Source organism: Hyla sarda, chromosome 1, assembly GCF_029499605.1.
Source record: "Hyla sarda isolate aHylSar1 chromosome 1, aHylSar1.hap1, whole genome shotgun sequence".
Classification (NCBI taxonomy): Eukaryota; Metazoa; Chordata; class Amphibia; order Anura; family Hylidae; genus Hyla; species Hyla sarda.
The window spans coordinates 110,708,274-110,729,642 of record NC_079189.1 but is presented as its reverse complement, the minus strand read 5'-3'; the positions used below and the strand labels follow the sequence as shown (position 1 = coordinate 110,729,642).

General features: G+C 42.5%; 1 protein-coding gene across 1 annotated transcript in view; it reads right to left on the bottom strand.

Annotated features, from left to right (window-relative positions):
* Positions 1-21,369, bottom strand: part of LOC130357501 (uncharacterized) — a 137,862-nt gene that overhangs the window by 101,347 nt on the left and 15,146 nt on the right. The window contains exon 3 of the mRNA XM_056560198.1: positions 472-543. Coding sequence (XP_056416173.1) covers positions 472-543 — 72 coding nt within the window. The remainder of the gene's footprint in view (positions 1-471; positions 544-21,369) is intronic.

Genomic DNA, 21,369 nt, shown 5'->3' with positions numbered 1-21,369 from the left:
CATTTAGTGCCAAAAAGTATGTATAGCACATAGAAAAAGTCCATATATAATAAAAGATATTCAGTGATATCAATAAAGTATACCAGTGTGCCCACAACACATGTATGTGGGCCCATAGGCAACAGAATCATAGTGGGTTCTCTGTTCCAATAATTTATGGAAATCCAGTGTAAGCACTGGCATGAGTTTGCACTGTTTTTTATTTTATTTATATATATTTTTTAGTATATTTCTCACTGATCTTAAAATCTGAAGCATGTATGGTATATCCCATGAATATGCCATAAATATATGATAGGTGGAAATCCTATGATGAGATGGGTCCAATAATCAAAGGTAACTGCATGAGTTAGTGACAACAGACTTGTACTATCAGGGATGCCCCTAGCTATACCTCTGGGATGAAAAACTGAATATGGATACACTGAAATGTGGCATATGATTATATACACTCATCATTATATTACTTACCCTTATAGAGTGTGATATGACTCCGGGATATGTTTTGGAAATAGGGGGAAATGCAACTGGCTCCTTCTTTTCCTACAAAGAAGATTATTATTAAACCATATAAAAATATATTTATACATGTTATATAGTCACAAGAAAAAAAACAAATATAAGATTTTTATTGAGTACCGGTCTACCATGTATCACACTGTACCGTTGTCCAAGAATAGCTGGATTCTGAATTTAAAGGGAACCTGTCACATTGATGCGGGAAGCGCATTATAGAGCAGGAAGAGCTGAGCAGATTGATAAATATTTGTGTGGGAAAAGAGACATCAGAGGTAACTAAAAATTGTAGTCATGTAAATTTCTCCTAAGGGTCTATTCACACAGCAGAATTTGCGCTTGTGGAATTCTGCTTCAAATTAAAGCCCATAGACATCTATGGGGGTTCTGCACTCCCATTAACACTTCTGAATTTTCAGAAGTGTGAATGGGTGTGTGGAATCCCATAGAAGTATATGGGCTTTAAAGGGGTATTCCAGGAAAAAAAATGTCTTTTTATATATCAACTGGCTCCAGAAAGTTAAACAGATTTGTAAATTACTTCTATTAAAAAATCTTAATACCTCTAATAATTATCAGTTGTTCTTTTCTGTCTGACAACAGTACTCTCTGCTGACATCTCTGCTGGTCTCGGGAACTGCACAGAGTAGAAGAGGTTTGCTATGGGGATTTGCTTCTATTCTGGACAGTTCCCGAGACAGGTGTCATCAGAGAGCACTTAGACAGAAAAGAACAACTCAACTTCAGCAGCTCATAAGTACTGAAAGGATTAAGATTTTTTAATACAAGTAATTTACAAATCTGTTTAACTTTCTGTAACCAGTTGTTTTATATATATATATATATATATATATATATATATATATATATATATATATATATATATAAAGTTTTTTTCCTGGATAACCTTTTAATTTCAGGCGGAATTCCGCAAGCAAAATTCTGCCCTGTGAATAGACCTTAACTCTGGGCTAAGTCATCATGTGAGTGGTCCTCCACAATAATAAACAGCTTTCCCTATAGGTACACTACACAGTTAGTTTTAGACTGGGTTTCCACTTGGCACTTCCACTAAGCCATGCCTACTTAGAGCATGGCGCAAAAGTGTCTACAACACTTTGAAAATGTAGTACAAGTGATGTAAGTCAGTTATTTGGCACACATTATCCCAGACTTTTACCACAAATGTATAGCTTTCTATGTTAGTCTGCTTTAATGTTAAAAAAAACAATGTTGCCTAGTCTAGTCTAAGTTAAAACTTGCCCTTTTTTTAATATCTCCCCCCATTATGTCCATAGACACTTGTAAATCTATTTATATATGTATACCTGCATGTTTTTGTATATTGATGCAGCTATAGTATCCAACATCTTGGCATGGAGAGCAAACTGAACTGAACTAAATGGAATGTTATACTTCATTTTATAAATGATGCTCTTTCTGTACATTTAGTGGTATGTATTTAAAAATAAATTAATAGTATCCATATAAGTAGTTGCTATAATGTACTAGTGAGCTTATGTTACACAGTTAGTCAGGCTCAAACAAAAAAGACATATGTCCATCCAGTTCAGCCTATTACGGTACCTATAGTCTTGAGCTAGAGGAAATACATTTTTTTTTTTTTTTTTATAAAGGCAGAAGCCATTTTTCACCAATTTTGGGGTAAAAATAACTTCCTGACTCCAAGTCTGGCAAAAGGAAAAACATTGATTAATTTTCCACCTTCAGAATGTAGCGAGCCTATGTACGGAATTAAGGTTACCAATGAGCACGTAGGGGCTTCGGCTCACATTTTTTTCTGCTCCTCACTCAGACTAAAGCCAGTCCAGATGACTACTCACTTGAGCAATTATTTCTAGGTATATTTACTCTAATTCTTATCTGAGATTTACATAGATGAATATGCGCAAAGGCATCTGAACAGGATAATGACATAGTTACAGTTTAGCAAGCTGGTAGAGAATACAAACATTCACAAAGCTCTCCATGCAGCCAGCTTCCGTCATTCATTGTTTCAGTATAATCCAAGTAACTGTATTTCTATTAGCTGAATATTGCAATGTAGCAGAAATGCACACTGGGAGCATAGCTATACATATCAGATATTTTAACACATTCCAATCATTTTAGAGAATACTCTGCTATTCTAATATTAATGGAGACTACCATAATCTCTTTACATCAGAATCAATAAATATTGATTGATTTTGTCACCTTATTGTTTTCAGTAACATACCGTAAATGGTAAATGTTTCCCCAATAGAATAGACAGTCCCATTTATACAGAGAGTGAAAAGTACAAGTGCTCAGAGTTCTCCACCAGTGGGGGACATGGGAGTTTGAAAAGATCTAAAGAAAAACTTGTGGAATAAGAACCTATTTAATTGTGTAGCTTTTATTACCATTGGCGTTTGGTTTTTTATATATGGAGATTCGGTTGCCTTCAAATAAACTGGTGTTCAAGGTAATATTTTAATGGCATAGGGAGAGGTAGATGAGCAGCTGCCGGATAATTCTAGTCCCACTTATGTCTCAGTTAAACGATTAAGGACATTAAGATCCTAATTTTTTTGCCCAGGGATCTCCACTGACCTTGATCCCAATATTGATAGCCTATCAATATAAGATCATGGGGTGGGGCTGGCTCTCGGCATCTCCACCAGTCAGCTGTTGAAGGGGCCACATGCTGTGGCCTGTTCATTTTTAACATAGAATGAAACCTGGACTATGTTTGCACAAAACCGCAGTGTTTTGCCTGTAATTTTGGGTAAATTGTGGCAGAAGCTTTACAGAGGCCATTTGCAGCTAGAAGCTCAAATGCCTTCAATGATACCATCAAAAGTTCTTGGGCTCTAGCTAGAGCACAAAAAAATCCATTCAGCACTTAGAAGCTTTATGACCTGTGATGAGGTCATCAAAGGACCTTGAGCTAGATAAAGCAGCATAGCGAGTCTTTAAGGAACGGGGGGGGGGGGGGGGCAAGTTTGTGGAGGGGACTGATCAGGAATCTGAGCAAAGGGCCACATGCAATAGAGGTGGCCATGAGTGGGAGTCTATTTGGGGCCCATGTGGAGCAGTATATGGAGGTCTTTTAGTCTGAATTGGGTGTCTGAACTTATTTTGTGCTTTGCCGGGCCCATAATTTCCCACTTTTTCTCTGATTTGATGTGTCCCCTTCATCAGGTTTTATTATATACAGAGCATGTGGTATTTGGGGGCATTGGGCAGCTCTGAATGTGCAGTAATAGTGCACATGGGGCAGCAGCAGGCACAGTACTGGCATTAGCAACAGGGCAGAAATATTATAAGTATTAACATGGGGGCTGTGCTGCTAGACCAGAGCGGCCAAGGAGATTTGGTCTGGATGGAGCACAGAGGGAAAGAAAACATCTGCATCTTAAGTGCCAAGCCAGAGAGCGAAGTGTGCTGGCAAGCGCTTTACCCAGCTACATATATAGCGATCGGTGGGGTCTCAGAATGAGCCCTCGCTGATTAAAACATTTGACATGTCTGCACATTATTCAACATAAGGTAACTTAAGTAATTAAGTGTCATACAGTAATGGACATGTTTACAAAGGACCTGTGCTTGTGTTGCTGGTAAACAGTGTCCCGTGTTCACCATCATGCTGCTGGCTTGCTCTTTAGGAACTGGCTTCTTTCTGTTTCTGTGGCCTCCCTCAGACTACTATCCCCAGGATCATTTGTTTTAAGGTCGGAGGTGAATTATTTTTCTCCCACACATTGGTCACCCCACCCATTGCAGAACAGCACAACCTGACACACAAGCTGTGGATCTGTGTGATAATGAATGCACGCACATGTGCGCTGGTAATGTCATCAGAAGCCTGACTTCACACACAACAGACGAAGCAGCCGAGCTCCCTTTTAGCACCTGACTTGTGATGTATTGTCTTGGGCCACACTGCAAGCTGGGAAAGGTCTGAGACAACAGTCATTTTGTAGGCTGCAGAAAATGAACTTTCAGGGAAATGAAAGAGAAAGAAATTTGATACCAGCCACCAAACACAGATACATGAAGTATATTAGTAACTACCGTATATACTCGTGTATAAGCCGACCCGAATATAAGCCGAGGCCCCTAGTTTCACCCCAAAAACCCAGGAAAAGTTATTGACTCGACTATAAGCCTAGGGTGGGAAATACATCATCCCCCCTTGTCATCATCCCCCCCTTCATCATTACCCTGTCATCACCCCCCCTTTATCATCACCGCCTGTCATCATCCCCCCTTCATCATCACCACCTGTCATCATCCCCCTGTCATCATCCCACACACCCTCCCTTCATCATCACCGCCTGTAATCATCCCCCTGTCATCATCCCACACCCCCCCCCCCCTTCATCACCACCGCCTGTCATCATCACCACCTGTCAATCCAGTGGTCTTCAACCTGCAGACCTCCAGATGTTGCAAAACTTCAACCCCCAGCATGCCCAGACAGCCATTGGCTGTCCATGAATGCTGGGAGTTGTAGTTTTGAAACATCTGAAGGTCCGCAAGTTGAAGACCACTGCGGCCTAAGTCATCATCCAGACCCCCCCCCCCTTTGGTTTTCTACTCACCTCCCCTCGGTGGGAAGTTACGGTTAGCTGGTCCGGGCCATCTATGCTGCAGGGACCGTCCAGTGGGCAGGGTTAGTCGTTCCGGGCTGTCCATTTTCACCGGGGGGCCCTCTTCTCTGCGCTCCAGGCCTGCCCCGGACTAGTGATGTTGCCTTGACGAAGATGCACAGGGACGCGCATGAATGCCCCTTCGCGTCGTCGTCAAGGCAACGTCACTAGTCCGGGGCCGGGCCCGGAGCAGAGAAGAGGGCCTCCCGGTGAAGATGGACAGCCCGGAACTACTAACCCTCCTCACCGGACGGTCCCTACAGCAAAGATGGCCCTGACCAGCTCACCCTTCCTTCCCACCGAGGGGAGGTGAGTAGAAAACTAAAGGGAGGGGGGGTCTGGATGATGACGAAGGCCCGGCAGTGGTCTTCAACCTGCGGACCTCCAGATGTTTCAAAACTACAACTCCCAGCATGCCTGGACAGCCTATGGCTGTCCGGGCATGCTGGGAGTTGTAGTTTTGCAACATCTGGAGGTCCGCAGGTTGAGAACCACTGAGAAGGGATTGACAGGCGGAGAGTTCACTCGAGTATAAGCCGAGGGGGGTGTTTTCAGCACGAAAAATCGTGCTGAAAAACTCGGCTTATACTCGAGTATACATACGGTAGACTAACTTTGCTGCCCCTGTCTTACATTTAAAGAATCGTGGAATACCCATTTAAGCCTGGTGTCACATGGCAGTTCCGTTTTTTGCCAGGACTGCTTTTTAGTCGGGTTCTATCCATAGCTCACATCCTTTGCTGGACTCGTATGTGACTGATAAAAATGGAAAGTCTTCAGTGGCACTCTTCAGTGGCAAGGGGCTGTTCTTTTTCTTTTTGAGGTTGCTCTTTTGAAATTAACATTTACCCTAACAGCATATTGCCATTAAAGAGTGCTGTGATTTTTATACATTGTGTATCAGGACAAAGTGCACCTCACCTGTTACTTTTATGATGTATTTTTGTTGTGCGCCCTAGCTAGTTGCATGAGTACAGAGATGGCAGTACCACTAATATAACCAGATTGCTGCTTTTACTCCACATATGAAACACTTTTTTTTTGGAACCAGGGGAGCTCTTTTCAGAGTGGATGCTCTGACTTATACCTTGTGATGGTTTTGATTCCTTCAGTAATAGGAAAGGCATGGGAGTGCAGTTACCCAATAATGTGAAACCACCTGATGTACCCTGCTGATGATAGTATAAACACATTTATTGTACTACTAGTAAAACATATTTGTTTGGATACCGGTAACAGAAAGTCATCTTGTCTGACCAATTGCAAAGATAAAATAAAGGAAAAAATATGTTTTGGTATTTTTTACTGGTTTTTACAGTATATCAATTAATAATGATTTTTTTTAATTACATTTTTTAGTTTGTTGTTTAAAAATGAGATGAGAAAAGTTTCAATTCTCTGTCTATTTTTTTAAGAGCGTTTTACCTATCCTATACAAAGGCATTACATTTCTTCTACGGAAAACCCCTAAAGCATTACAGAGCACCCACCCAAATCAATGAGTTGTCTTTGTAACGCAAGTGATGCACTTAAAAACAACTCTCTGCACTGGCCAAGATATCAGGATTCGGAACCAGGGGACTCTGTTCTATTAACTCTGAATTGCCTGTAGTGAATATGACAGCAGGGTGCCTTTTAGATAATTGTTCATTATTCTCGGTAAAACGTAATATTATTAATATATTATATTATTATATCAGGAAACCTTGAAATTTTTCCTCCCATAGACTTCTATGGGAGGAAACGAAAGCCAAACAAAATCACAATGGCCCGGATTTATCAAACTGTGTGAGAGAAAAAGTGGAGTGATTTTCCCACAGCAACCAATCACAGCTCAGCTAACGATCTGAGGTAAAGTGAAACCTGAGCTGTGATTGGTTGCTGTGGGGAAATCACTCCACTTTTTCTCTCACACAGTTTGATAAATCTGGGCCAATGTGTATTTCAAATTGGTGTTTTTTTCAGGCATTTTCCTCCCAATTCTTGAATACAAATATTTGAGGTATATGATGGATGGATGAATCACAAATGAAAAAAAAAAAAAAACAAGGAAAAAAATGCAAAAAGAAAAAACACTTATACTAAAACTCACTAATCCTAAGAAAAAAAAAGCCAATAAAAATACATCTTGGGAGTGAAAAACAAAGGGCCAAAAAAATAAAAATAAAAAAAAGGCCACACAAAGTTGTGCGAAATCCCAACCAAATACCTGATTTGTATTATCTTATAAATCACATCATAATTTCAGATGGTTATATTTGCAATCCCAGTTAAAACATGTTTTACATTATATTACATTATAATATAGTATGGAATAATATAACAAACACTACAAATACTTCCAGATGGGTCATTTCATCTATTGACATAAGAACAAGTTCAGCAAGTGACAGAATACCAGTTGGGTTACTTACCTTCTGTACATTTTTTCGAGGAGTAAACCCTTTCATATACAGAGTCCACATTGTTTTTCAGTAAGGCTAGTACCTCACTAACTACTGAAAAAATCCTCAGGTCCAATAGGTGCAATCCAGAGCATAAATAAAAATCAGGGAATAATGCAAATCCTATCATAGGATATTATTAAGGCGTAGGCATATCATTATGGACCCCATGGAGGAATCGGTGCAAATGTTTGATGATATTATAAGGGGTCAGTAGGCAGACTGCTCACTAGATAACACAGATGAAAAAATTTCCAAATAATTCAGGCAAGTCTTTAACGTGACAGTTCATTCACTTAGTCCATTCCATTCAGTTTAGCCTTGTCATGAGCATGAAATACTCTACAGCACTAACAACTATGTAGCATGGACGACAAGCTCCATTAACCTTACCATCAGGTGACGTAGTTATAAAAGGACAAAAAGAACATCGGAACAGAAGGGACAATCCACCTTACTGACGCCAGTGCACTGCAGATATCCTTGTATCAATATATTTTGGCTATTGAGTAGCTATTTTTTGGGGAAAAAAAAGGGTATTTTAGTCTTCAGAAGATACTTGATGGAGAGATAATCTTTGGATCCCCATAAGCTGAATATACTGACTTAGTATCACCTGCTGGGACTCTTACTGAACAAAGTCCAAGGGAACACCTTAGCCAAAACCAAACTGACGTCCCCTTAGCAACATACACTCTACCTGTTTGTGTTCTCCCCTGGAGGGCATCACCGCTCGGCTGCAAACTACACACACTCCCCTCCCTCCATTTATTTAACACTAGGTCAGAGCTGTCAATCACCTAAACCACAGTGGAGGAAGTGGGATCAATGCATTGCCACACATTATTTGCTACTTAGCTGAAGCTTACATTGTACAAAGCAACACTGAGCTTGTTTACGTCTGCTAGATACAGTGAGAAACAATGACAGTAATACACTTCTAATTATCCACGTCTTTTAACTACATGCCAACTCAACGCACAGAGGAGTGCATAACAATCAATCACATGAAAAGTAAATAACACTTTGTTTATAGTCTGATCATTTGGCCCCAGCTGTTGAAAATACTTTTTAAAGCCGGGTTCACACTTATATATTTTGCCATGCATATCATTTTACGCAAACACTTTTGGCATTTATTTTTTAATTACTGCAGTAAATGCGCATGTAAAGTAAAAGATGGTGCAACATTTTAGAAAGGGTGAACCTGGCATTACAAAGTATTTCCATGGATTGTTTAATCTATAACATTAGATTTGGGGGGGGGGGGGGGATGCTGTTCATTTAAACTATCAAGAAGAACAGTGTGGAAGTTGATTGAAACCACTCACTGTAGTGCCTAGTGCCAAAAGTCTGGTGCATTCTTAGACTGTCTAGTCTATGTTTAAACATTCTAAGAATTAGACAGTTTTGATGATCTCCCCTATTAACCCCTTAAAGGGGTACTCCGGTGGTTAAATTTTTTTGACTATATGGCATCTTCTTTGTAAGTTTTGTATTTTTGCAATATACATGTGTTATATGTTTTGGCAGCATGTGTGTGTTTTTTTTACCTGTTTGTTGGGCAGGAAGTTCTGTAGTTCAGAGTGTTTTCTTTTACTGTTGTCCACAGTCGGCCATGTTCTGAGTCTGAGGTGGACAACATGTCACAGCTTTTTTTTTTTTTCCTCTGTCTGCATGAGAGTAATAAGCCACGCCCCCTCATCTCATCCAGCTGAGTACACAGCTCCTCACCTCCCCCACCCCTCTGCTCTGTATTCTAAGGACACAGGTCTGCACAGGAGAAGGACCTCACAGATAAGTGTTATCTGAAGGGGAGGATGAGAAGGTGCACGGGCTGGGGATGTATGGACTGCAGGGGAATAAATCTCATACTGGGAATGATCTCTATATGTGAAGGGGGAGGGGACTCCTGAATGACACATGCTGGGAGTTGTAGTCCCTATTGTGTGTGTATGCTAGTGTTTACAAACCAGTGTGCCTCCAGCTGTTGCAAAACTACAACTCCCAACATGCCCTGACAGATTTTGGGCATGCTGGGAGTTGTAGATTTGCAACAGCTGGAGGCACACTGGTTGGGAAACACTGTTCTAGCCTATTCAGCATACACATCATGTTACACCAGTGTTTCCCAACCAGTGTGCCTCCAGCTGTTGCAAAACTACAACTCCTAGCATGCCCAAAGGCTGTCAGGGCATGCTGGGAGTTGTAGTTTTGCAACACCTGGAGGCACCCTGGTTGGGAAACACTGGTGTATGCCCTACAGAGGTGTGGTGAACTACAACCCCCAGGAGACTACAGAGGCACCATGCTGGTGTTATACTGAAGACTCCTGAATGACACATGCTGGGAGTTGTAGTCCCTTTTGTGTGTGTAGGACAGTGTATCCCAACCAAGGCTGATTTATATTAGTGTGCTGTCTATAAGGGGGCTGGAGGGGCAAGCTGTGCATAACTAGCTTGCCCCCTGACTGGTGAGCAGTTAAGGGGTTAAGAAATATACAGGCAAGGTTTTTTAGCCCCCTCCCCCGCCTGTAAAACTTGCCAGTGGCTACAGTGGTATGTCCCATGGGTAGGGGGGAAGGAGTGCACCAATCAGGGGTTTAATAGTTTCCCGGGCTTTCAGAGGCCCTCCCCTGGGTATTTATAGCTGTGGTGCCTCCCTTCCCCCCTCAATCTGCCCAGGACCCGGAGTTTTGTCTGCCGGTTGGTATGTATCTGCCCCTTATATTATGGCCCGGATGGAGCAGGAGGGTGAGGGCTGGCATGCTCGTTTGTGGCTGAGCTGGCCTCCCCTCCTGTTGCACCCTGGCTGTTGCACCCTGGCGTTGGGTTCGGGAGGCTGGCGGACCTCTCACAGTCCCGCTCTCCTTCCCCCTGTCCTGCCCGTTCCTTTAATCCCCTTCCCTGTCCCGTTCCTTTCATCTCCTGCCCGTTCCGTTAATCTCCTGCCCGTTCCGTTAATCTCCTGCCCGTTCCTCTAATCTCCTGCCCCTTCCTTTCATCCTTTTCTCTGCCCGTTCCTTCAATCCTCTTACCTGGCCCGATCCCCTTTCTCATGCGTGCTCCTTTTGAGCGCCGCGCTTTGCCTCTTTCCCCCGTTACTGTCCCCTCCGCTGCGGGCGGCCCCCTGGGTGGCTGCTGCTGTTTTTTGCGGGCTTGCGCAAATGGACGTTTATTAACGTTCATTTGCGTGTCCCTAGCTATTATGCGCGCTCACAAGTTGAGCGCGCATCATAGCCGCGGGGTCCCGGTTGCTATTAGCAACCAGGACCCATGCTAATGCCGGACATCGCCGATCGGGCAGATGTCCGGCATTACCTTTTTGGATGCGGCGATCAAAGTTGATCGCCGCATCTGAATGTATGTACGGGCGTCCCGGCTGCTCAGTCGGGCTGATCAGGACCATCGCGATTAATCGCGATGTCCCGATCAGCTGGAACGCAGCAAGAGGGTCACTTACCTGCCTCCTGCGCGTCCGCTCGTGGATTGATTGCTCCAAGCCTGAAATTCAGGCTTGAGCAATCAATCACTGATGACCCAGATCATTGCCATGTTAACACATGGCAAGTGATCTGTGTTAGGTACTGTGTGTGCAGTGTTGTGGCTCCCTATGGGAGCTATAGCATTGCACACACACACACAAAAAAAAAAAAAAAAAAAATTATGAAGATCAATTTAACCCTTGCCATTAAACGTTGGATCACTACTCCCCCCCCCCCATACATAACAAAAAAAAATAATAATAATAATAAAAAATAAATAAATAAATAAATTACTAAATAACTGAATAAATAAAATAAAATAATTAAATAAAATATAAATATCTGTATTACATCAAGCATATGCACCTATACAGTATCGCTGCTTGTGTACATGTCCGTACTATTTAACTATATCTTCGATTGCAGTACTCCTTCAATGGCGTACGCGCCAAAAAAATAAATAAATAAATAAATAAATAAAAATTCATGAATAAATAAATGAATTAACAAAAAAAAAAAAAATAAATGAATAAATAAATAAATATATAAATAGATAAATAAAAAATTATAAATAATAAATTACAATGATATGAAAAAGTACAAACTATGTAGATTTCAATGCACATACGCATGTGGTATCAATGGCCACGTGCGTCAATGTCCGAACTATCAAGTTATATATCCTCATTTGATTGCACGGTTTGCGGTGTAAGCGCAAATTAATAATTACATATATATATTCTACAGTCCCATATAGCGTATTTTGGTCGCTTTTTATACGTATAAAAAAATAAATAAATAAATAAATAAAAAAATAAAAAATGAATAAATAATCACAACTCTAATTGACACCACAATGGTACCGCTGTAAACTTCAGATCACGGCGCATGGTTCTTGCAGCCACTGCACCCCAAACCCTCCATCACCTCTCCTCTGCTGCTGGTTTCCTGGCGCCATTCCGGGCGGCGGCAGAGTACCCGCAACCAGGTGGTCTCCAGCATGCCTTGTCCCACGCCTGCGGTGGTGAAGTGGTTCCTCCATCTTTTGTGCCTTCTCCATCTTCTGGACTTAGTGAGTGTGCTGTTGCGGGGGGCAGTGGTGGCTCTATTTTCGTGCCTGCTCTTGGGGCTTTGGCAGGCCAGTTGTCTTCAGCTGGCTAGGTTGGGTTGGTGCCCTCTCCTTCCCCGGTTAGTGTGCTTATGGCTGTTCAGGGTAGTATCCGCCTTTTTGTTCCTGTGTGTTTGGTGGGTTTGGGTCTCGGATATAGGTGTATGTCTATGTTGGTCTCTGGTTGTGAGTTGGGTACGTCTCTTCTTGACGGGGTGCTTTGGTGTGGTATCATTTTCTGCGGTGCTCACTTAGGTGAGTGGTCTTTTGGCCTTACGCTCTGGATGACCGTGTTTTGTGGACTTAGCTCCTGAGGCTTGTTCCTTATCCTGAATCGGTGGCACCCAGTTACGGTTTTGTTTCTTTTGGTTTTCTCCCCCCTTGGTTTGGTGTTTCTCTCCGCACTAGTTGTAGTCCCTCTCCGCTGCTCTGTTTGTCCTAGTGTATTGTCTGATGTTTTCTCCTGTTTTGCTCCCGATCTCTGGTAGGCATGGGACTCCTGTATGTCGTGCTGGGTACTTTAGCTGATGTGGCGGTGGGTAGGTTTTGCTTGGGTTTCAGTTTGTCTTTCCTTGTGGGTTCTTCTGTTTGTGGTGGTTTTTCCAGTGGGGGTTTCTCCTGTGCTCTACGCTTGTTGGGGTGTGGTTTGTTGTAGTCTTCCGCATGCCGTGTGGCGTTGGTCTGCAGTTCTCCTGTGTACGGGGAGTGTTTGCGTTTTCTCTGTTTTGGTTTCCTCGGGGCTCGCTAGGTGCCCCTGTTCCGGTCCTTGCTGGTTTACTGTATGTTCCGCATGGATTATGGTTCTGGGCGGAGTTTTTTCCTGCAGGTTGTCTCTGGCCACCGAGGGTGTCTGGTATTTGTGCCCCCGCATATGTGCCCCTGGTACGCTATGGGCTGACATTTCGGTTGGTTGGGGTTTTTTCAGGAGTTGGGCAGTGGACTGGCCTGCTTTCAGTTCCCCATTGCAGCGCACGGGGAGCTCGCTCTGTTCTCTGTTGTGGCTGGTTGGGTCGGTTGTTGGTGTGGTGTTTGGTTTTCCAGTGGTGCTGCGGTGGGTTTCTGCCATGCTTGGGGTTTTGTTTGAGCTTTTCCCTTGGTGTTGGTTGTGGGACTTTGGGTGCTTGCTTCGGCAGCTCATGTTTTAGACTTGTAACGTTACTGTGTGGGTTGGCATGGCCCCTGTGCTTGGTTGCGCGCTACTTTTGTGATGCTTTTCTTCTTTTCTGGTGTGTCATTTGAGTGATCAGGGGGCGTGTTTTCTTCCTGTGCTCTGCCTGTTGCATCTAGTGCTTCGCTGTTTGGAGTTACGATTTCTTTCAGGGCTACGCTCCCTGTGGTCGGTATTGGGTGTTGACGTTTTGTCCCGTTTTCTCTGGCTGTAGTTCCGGAGGGTTGCTTGTGCGGCCGGCCCGTGGGTCCTTGGGGAGAGTGGTGTAATTCTTGGTCCGCTTTGGTGGCTCCAGCGGTTTGGTCGCACTCACGGTACGGCGCTTGCGAGTGGTTAGTGTTGGTGTGGAGGCCGGGATGTCTACAGTCGAGGAGGGTCCCGGAGGTTCCAGAGGGTCTGTGGACGGCGGATAAAAACTTAAAAAAAATAAAAATTAAAAATATTGGTTTCCATACCTGGAATGCCCCTTGATGTAACCTTATAAGGCTCTGATGTTTGATTTACTGTTTCGTTTTAATAGGATGTGATAACAGAAGTTATCTGCTGTGTCACCTCTCCTAGGAGTTTCGAGATTTTGGGCAGTGTTCTCAGTGTATCCAAATAACATTCTGAGTATGTGATGCTGGGATCTTCACCTGTTAATGTGAATCACCTATAAAAATAAAAAAAATAAATAAAAAAAAAAGTTGGTTGGCTTTCCCGCTGTGCTGCGATCCAGTGGGGTGCGGTTGGCACACGGCACATGGCAGGGGGTGATTTTCTTTCTGCTTTGCAGGTGGTGTATACCTAGGGGCTGGGCCCACGAGTGGGTGGCCTTGCTGTCGGCGACCGTTTTTTTCCTATCATTTTTGGGTCGCTTGGTGGCGGCTGCGGGTCGGGTTTTTGGTTGTCGTTTTGCGTAATTTTTCTGATCCGAGATTTTGCGCTAGCTTTTTTCAGGGCTATGTGGATGGGGCACTTTTTCTTTCTCCTAATCTCCTTCCATGGGACTTGGGTGTCCGTGTTTTTGGGTGCCTATTTTTTGCGTTTCATGGAAAAAGTTTAAAAAAGAAAATAAAAAAAAATAAATAAAAAATGAAAAAAGGCCCGTCGGTCCGAGACTGTTTAGGCGATCCGGGAGACGCAGCTCGTGCTCCATGAGGGTCCGTGCATGACTGTTTTGTAAGTTCGGGATTTGCTCTCTTTTTGTATCGGGGCCGGCGGAGGTGGATGGGGTTTCCGGAGAGGGTAGCGCTGCGCGTGGGGCGCGGGCGTTCTGCATGTTATGTTGCTATTTTCGCCCAGTTTGATCTTTCCCATGTGTGTTTTTGTTTTAAGAGCGGCTTTCCGCAAGGTGGTGCGAGTGCTGCAGCACTCTTCGATGTATGGGCGAGTCTGAGAGAGAAGTTCACACGGGTTATTTAAAATAAAATAAAAAAAAATAAAAAATAAAAAAAAAAATAAAAATAAAAAAATTTAAAAAAATGGTCCTGGTGGCAGGTACCTCGGATTTCCTGGAGAGGAAATGTGTTGAGCGGATTTCCTGGAGAGGAAATGTGTTGAGCGGATTTCCTGGAGAGGAAATGTGTTGAGCGGATTTCCTGGATAGGAAATGTGTTGGGCGGATTTCCTGGAGAGGAAATGTTTTGGGTGTGCCGGGGGGCTGAGGTGGCCCCAGGTGATGGCTATCCAGTTTCTCTTGGGTGGGGGTCGGAGCCCAGTGTAGGGCTAACTGGTCTCCTCCGTGGCGGTAAGAAGACGGTGAAAGCGGTGTCAACCCGGGGTAGACCTCCACACAGGACAGTGTGGCAGCACCTCTCGGGTTGGTAAGAAGCCAATCGGTGTCTTTGTTATAGTTAAATTGTTATTTATATAAGTAATTTTATAAATAAAGCTGTGGCCGATTCCCACCCACGGAAAAGTTAAATTGTTGTTGTGTCAGTTATTATTTAATTAATTATTGTAATAAGGGGGAGGGGTAGTTATAGCCTGCTAGGAGCTAATTGGGTCTCAACAGTCTGGAGGGGCAAGCTGTGCATAACTAGCTTGCCCCCTGACTGGTGAGCAGTTAAGGGGTTAAGAAATGTACAGGCAAGGTTTTTTAGCCCCCTCCCCCGCCTGTAAAACTTGCCAGTGGCTACAGTGGTATGTCCCATGGGTAGGGGGGAAGGAGTGCACCAATCAGGGGTTTAATAGTTTCCCGGGCTTTCAGAGGCCCTCCCCTGGGTATTTATAGCTGTGGTGCCTCCCTTCCCCCCTCAATCTGCCCAGGACCCGGAGTTTTGCCCTCCCTCCCTCACTTTTTGTATCTTTGTTTATTGTAAGTCACAGCTTGGCGGTAAGAAGACGGTGAAAGCGGGGTCAACCCGGGGTAGACCTCCACACAGGACAGTGTGGCAGCACCTCTCGGGTTGGTAAGAAGCCAATCGGTGTCTTTGTTACAGTTAAATTGTTATTTATATAAGTAATTTTATAAATAAAGCTGTGGCCGATTCCCACCCACGGAAAAGTTAAATTGTTGTTGTGTCAGTTATTATTTAATTATTGTAATAAGGGGGAGGGGTAGTTATAGCCTGCTAGGAGCTAATTGGATCTCAACAGTCTGACCCGGGAAAATAGTAGGATGGGTAAAAACAAACAAAACAAAAAAAAGGAGCCGCCCCAAACCAGCAAGGAATGTGGCATGCTGGGATTTGTAGTTTTTAGCACAGCAAGAAACAGGAAATAGAAGTAAAGATAGGAAAACAAAGTGGGGGATAAAAAGACAACAAAGAACGGAAATAGAGTAGCTTAAACAACAAGAATAGAAATGAAACAAAACAAATAGGGTAAGTCAAAAACGGAAAACACGTTGACCACCGGAGTACCCCTTAACCCCTTAACGACGCAGGACGTATATTTACGTCCTGCGCCGGCTCCCGCGATATGAAGCGGGATCGCGCCGCGATCCTGCATTATATCGCGTGGGTCCCGGCGCTAATCAACGGCCGGGACCCGCGGCTAATACCACACATCGCCGATCGCGGCGATGTGCGGTATTAACCCTTTAGAAGCGGCGGTCAAAGCTGACCGCCGCTTCTAAAGTGAAAGTGAAAGTGACCCGGCTGCTCAGTCGGGCTGTTCGGGACCGCCGCGGTGAAATTGCGGCGTCCCGAACAGCTGATCGGACACCGGGAGGGCTCTTACCTGCCTCCCCGGTGTCCGATCGACGAATGACTGCTCCGTGCCTGAGATCCAGGCAGGAGCAGTCAAGCGCGTTAATGCAGGCGTGTTAATGCACGCCAGTGATCAGCATTAGAGATCAGTGTGTGCAGTGTTATAGGTCCCTATGGGACCTATAACACTGCAAAAAAAATGTAAAAAAAAAAAGTGTTAATAAAGGTCATTTAACCCCTTCCCTAATAAAAGTTTGAATCACCCCCCTTTTCCCATAAAAAAAATAAAACAGTGTAAAAAAAATAAAAAATAAACATATGTGGTATCGCCGCGTGCGTAAATGTCCGAACTATAAAAATATATCATTAATTAAGCCGTACGGTCAATGGCGTACGCGCAAAAAAATTCCAAAGTCCAAAAAAGCGTATTTTGGTCACTTTTTATATCATTAAAAAATGAATAAAAAGTGATCAAAAAGTCCGATCAAAACAAAAATCATACCGATAAAAACTTCAGATCACGGCGCAAAAAATGAGTCCTCATACCGCCCCATACATGGAAAAATAAAAAAGTTATAGGGGTCAGAAGATGACATTTTTAAACGTATAAATTTTCCTGCATGTAGTTATGATTTTTTCCAGAAGTGCGACAAAATCAAACCTATATAAGTAGGGTATCATTTTAACCGTATGGACCTACAGAATAATGATAAGGTGTAATTTTTACCGAAATATGCACTGCGTAGAAACGAAAGCCCCCAAAAGTTACAAAATGGCGTTTTTTTTTCGATTTTGTCGCACAATGATTTTTTTTTCCGTTTCGCCGTGCATTTTTGGGTAAAATGACTAATGTCACTGCAAAGTAGAATTGGCGATGCAAAAAATAAGCCATAATATGGATTTTTAGGTGGAAAATTGAAAGGGTTATGATTTTTAAAAGGTAAGGAGGAAAAAACGAAAGTGCAAAAACGGAAAAACCCTGAGTCCTTAAGGGGTTAAGGACCAGGGGTTTTTCCATTTTTGCACTTTCATTTTTTCCCTCCTTACCTTTAAAAAATCATACCTCTTTCAATTTTGCACCTACAAATATGTGATAGCTTATTTTTTGCGCCACCAATTCTACTTTGTAATGACATCAATCATTTTACCCAAAAATCTATGACGAAATGGAAAAAAAAAATCATTGTGCAACAAAATTGAAGAAAAAACACAATTTTGTAACTTTTGGGGGCCTCCGTTGGTACGCAGTAAATTGTTTGGTAAAAATGACACCTTCTCTTCTGTAGGTCCATACTATAAAAATGATACCCTACTTATATAGGTTTGATATTGTTGTACTTTCTGGAAAAAACTACATGCAGGAAAATGTATACGTTTAAAATTGTCATTTTCTGACCCCTATAACTTTTTTATTTTTCCGCATATGGGGCAGTATGAGGGCTAATTTTTTGCATTGTGATCTGAAGTTTTTAGCGGTACCATTTTTGTATTGATCAGAATTTATGATTGCTTTTTATTCATTTTTTCATGATATAAAAAGTGACCAAAAATACACTGTTTTGGAATTTTTTTGCGCGTACGCCATTGACTGTGCAGTTTAATTAACGATATATTTTATAATTAGGACATTTCCGCACACGGTGATACCACGTATGTTTAATTTTACTTATACAGCTTTTTTTTTAATGGGAAAAAGGGGGGGTGATTCAAACTTTTATTAGGAAAGGGGTTAAATGATCTTTATTAACTTTTTTTCCACTTTTTATTGCAGTGTTATAGCTTCAATAGGGGGCTATAACACTGTACACACTGATTTTTTACATTGATAAATGGTTTCTCATTAATCAATTATTCTGCCGCTTGACTGCTCATGCCTGGATCTCAGGCACTGAGCAGTCATTCGGACACCAGGAGGCAAGGTAAGGGACCGGTACTGGTACGTCCTTAAGGGGTTAAGTATAATCTTTTTTTTTTTTCTTCAAATGGGCATTGTCAGATACAAAAACTTTAGATATGTTGTAAACCAATAGGTTTTGCAATTGCTTTCATTAGAACATTTTCAGTATTTTATACTGAAAAAGCCAGTCAAACAACTGACCCCCCCCCCCGCCTGCTTGGACACATACTAGTCCTGCTGTGTCCATGCATCATCACCTATGTCACAGACACACTTCCTTGATTGACAGCTGTGAGCGCAGGAGAAAAAATCCTCCCACTGTCAGCTTGTGTTCCGCTACTGTCAGTGAGGACAAGCTGGGAGTTGTAGTTTTGCTAACTCAGGGAGATGTGAGCAGACAGCATACTGAGGGAGGGGGCGGAGACCTGCACAGTGAGGCCACGCCCCCACCCTTTGATAGGAATTCAGACTAGTGAGCTAAATTAAAAGTGTAATAAAAATAAAAATAAAGGTGCTAGACACATAAAAATTAGACCATGTACATGGTCAGGATTAGGTACCGAGTGATATATTTAAAAAAAAGTTTTTTTTGTAGGATCTGATGGGTACGCTTTAAGTATTAAATAAAATAAATGAAAAAGAATAAACTAGCTAGAATGTGAAATCATACACTAGATTATATTAAGGGGGAGATATAAGAAGTTTCCTCTTAAGCTAGGTTCACATAGTCGTTCTCTCCTGTCCCCTTATTCTCCTGTCATTGCTGCTAAACGGACCATACTAACAAATGGATGCCTTTATGTGGCATCCTGTTGCATCAGTTTTTAATCTATTTGTATCCTTTATTGGTTGCTCACACCTCTTCTGAGCATGCTCAGAAGTAATAACGGATCAAAAACGGATTGAAAAATACATATGCAAGTGGATAACATTACAGGCTCATCCATTTGCCATAGACTTCAATGTTTAATTTCATATATCTGTTTCTAATCCGTTTGAAGGAGAAAAAATACTGCATGCAAAGTGTTTTCTCTGCAAAAAATTATGGAATAGAGTGCAAATGGCTGACAAAGGATTGTAAAAAAAAAATCCCAGTGACATCAATGAGATCTGTTTAACCCCTTCCCGACCTATGACATACCTGTACGTCATGAATGGCAAGGTGCTCCCGACCCATGACATACAGGTACGTCATAAACATTTTTGCCGCTACTCGCGGCATCCCGCAGCACCCGGTAAGATGGTGGCTATCACTGATAGCCTTCCATCTTACCATGCGACCGCGGGGGGTTTCATCCCCTGACCCCCCCCCCCCCCCTCGCGATCGCTGCTATCAGCTAGTCAAAACTGACTAGCTAGTCAAATCTGACACTACACTTACACTAACCTAAAATAAAAAGTAAAAAACACTACATATACACATACCCCTACACAGCCCCCCTCCCCTCCCCAATAAAAATGAAAAACGTCTGGTACACTACTGTTTCCAAAACGGAGCCTCCAGCTGTTGCAAAATAACAACTCTCAGTATTGCCGGACAGCCATTGACTGTCCAGGCATGCTGGAAGTTTTGCAACAGCTGGAGGCACCCTGTTTGGGAATCACTGGTATAGAATACCCTTCTGTCGACCCCTATGCAAATCCCTAATTTAGGCCTCAAATGCGCATGGCGCTCTCTCACTTTGGAGCCCTGTCGTATTTCAGGGCAACAGTTTTGGGACATATATGGGGTATCTCCGTACTCGGGAGAAATTGCCTTACAAATTTTGGGGGGCTTTTTCTTCTTTAACCCCTATGAAAAGGTGAAGTTGGGGTCTACACCAGCATGTTAGTGTATAAAAATAAAAAATTTTACAGTGACATGCTGGTGTTGCCGCATACTTTTCATTTTCACAAGAGGTAAAAGGGAAAAAATTTGTAATGCAACTTCTCCTGAGTACGGAGATACCCCATATGTGGGCGCAAAGTGCTCTGGGGGTGCACAACAAGGAGAGTGCACCAGGTTCATTTGAGGTGATTTGCACAGGGGTGGCTGATTGTTACAGCGGTTCTGACATAAACGCAAAACAATAAATATCCATATGTGACCCCATTTTGGAAACTACACCCCTCATGGAATTTAATAAGGGGTGCAGTGAGCATTTACACCCCACTGGTGTATGACAATTTTTCATTTGCACAGTCCACTGTTTCAAATTTCTGTCAATTCCATGAGGGGTGTAGTTTCCAAAACGGGGTCACATGTGGGGGGGTCCCCATAGGGGCTTCCTAAATGGGACATGCCCCCCAAAAACCCTTTCAGAAAAACTCACTCTCCAAAATCCCATTGTCGCTCCTTCCCTTCTGAGCCCTCTACTGCGCCCGCCGAACACTTTACATACACATATGAGGTGTTTACTTACTTGAGAGAAATTGGGTTACAAATGTTAGGGAGATTTCTCTCCTTTTACCCCTTGTAAAAATTCAAAAATTGGGTCTACAAGAACATGCGAGTGTAAAAAATGAAGATTTTGAATTTTCTCCTTCACTTTGCTGCTATTCCTGTGAAACATCTAAAGGGTTAAAACACTTACTGAATGTCAGTTTGAATACTTTGGGGGGTTCAGTTTTTATAATGGGGTAATTTATGGGGTATTTCTAATATGAATATGAAGACCCTTAAAATCCACTTCCAACCTGAACTGGTCCCTAAAAAAGTACGATTTTGAAAATCTTGAGAAAAATTGGAAAATTGCTGCGGAAGCCCTCTGGTGTCTTGCAAAAGTAAAAACACGTCAATTTTTTGATGCAAACATAAAGTAGACATATTATATATGTGAATCAATATGTAATTTATTTGGAATATCCATTTTCCTTACAAGCAGAGAGTTTCAAAGTTAGAAAAATGCTAAATTTTCTAAATTTTCATGAAATTTTTAGATTTTTTTTTACCAAGAAAGGATGCAAATATCAGTGAAATTTTACCAATAACATAAAGTAGA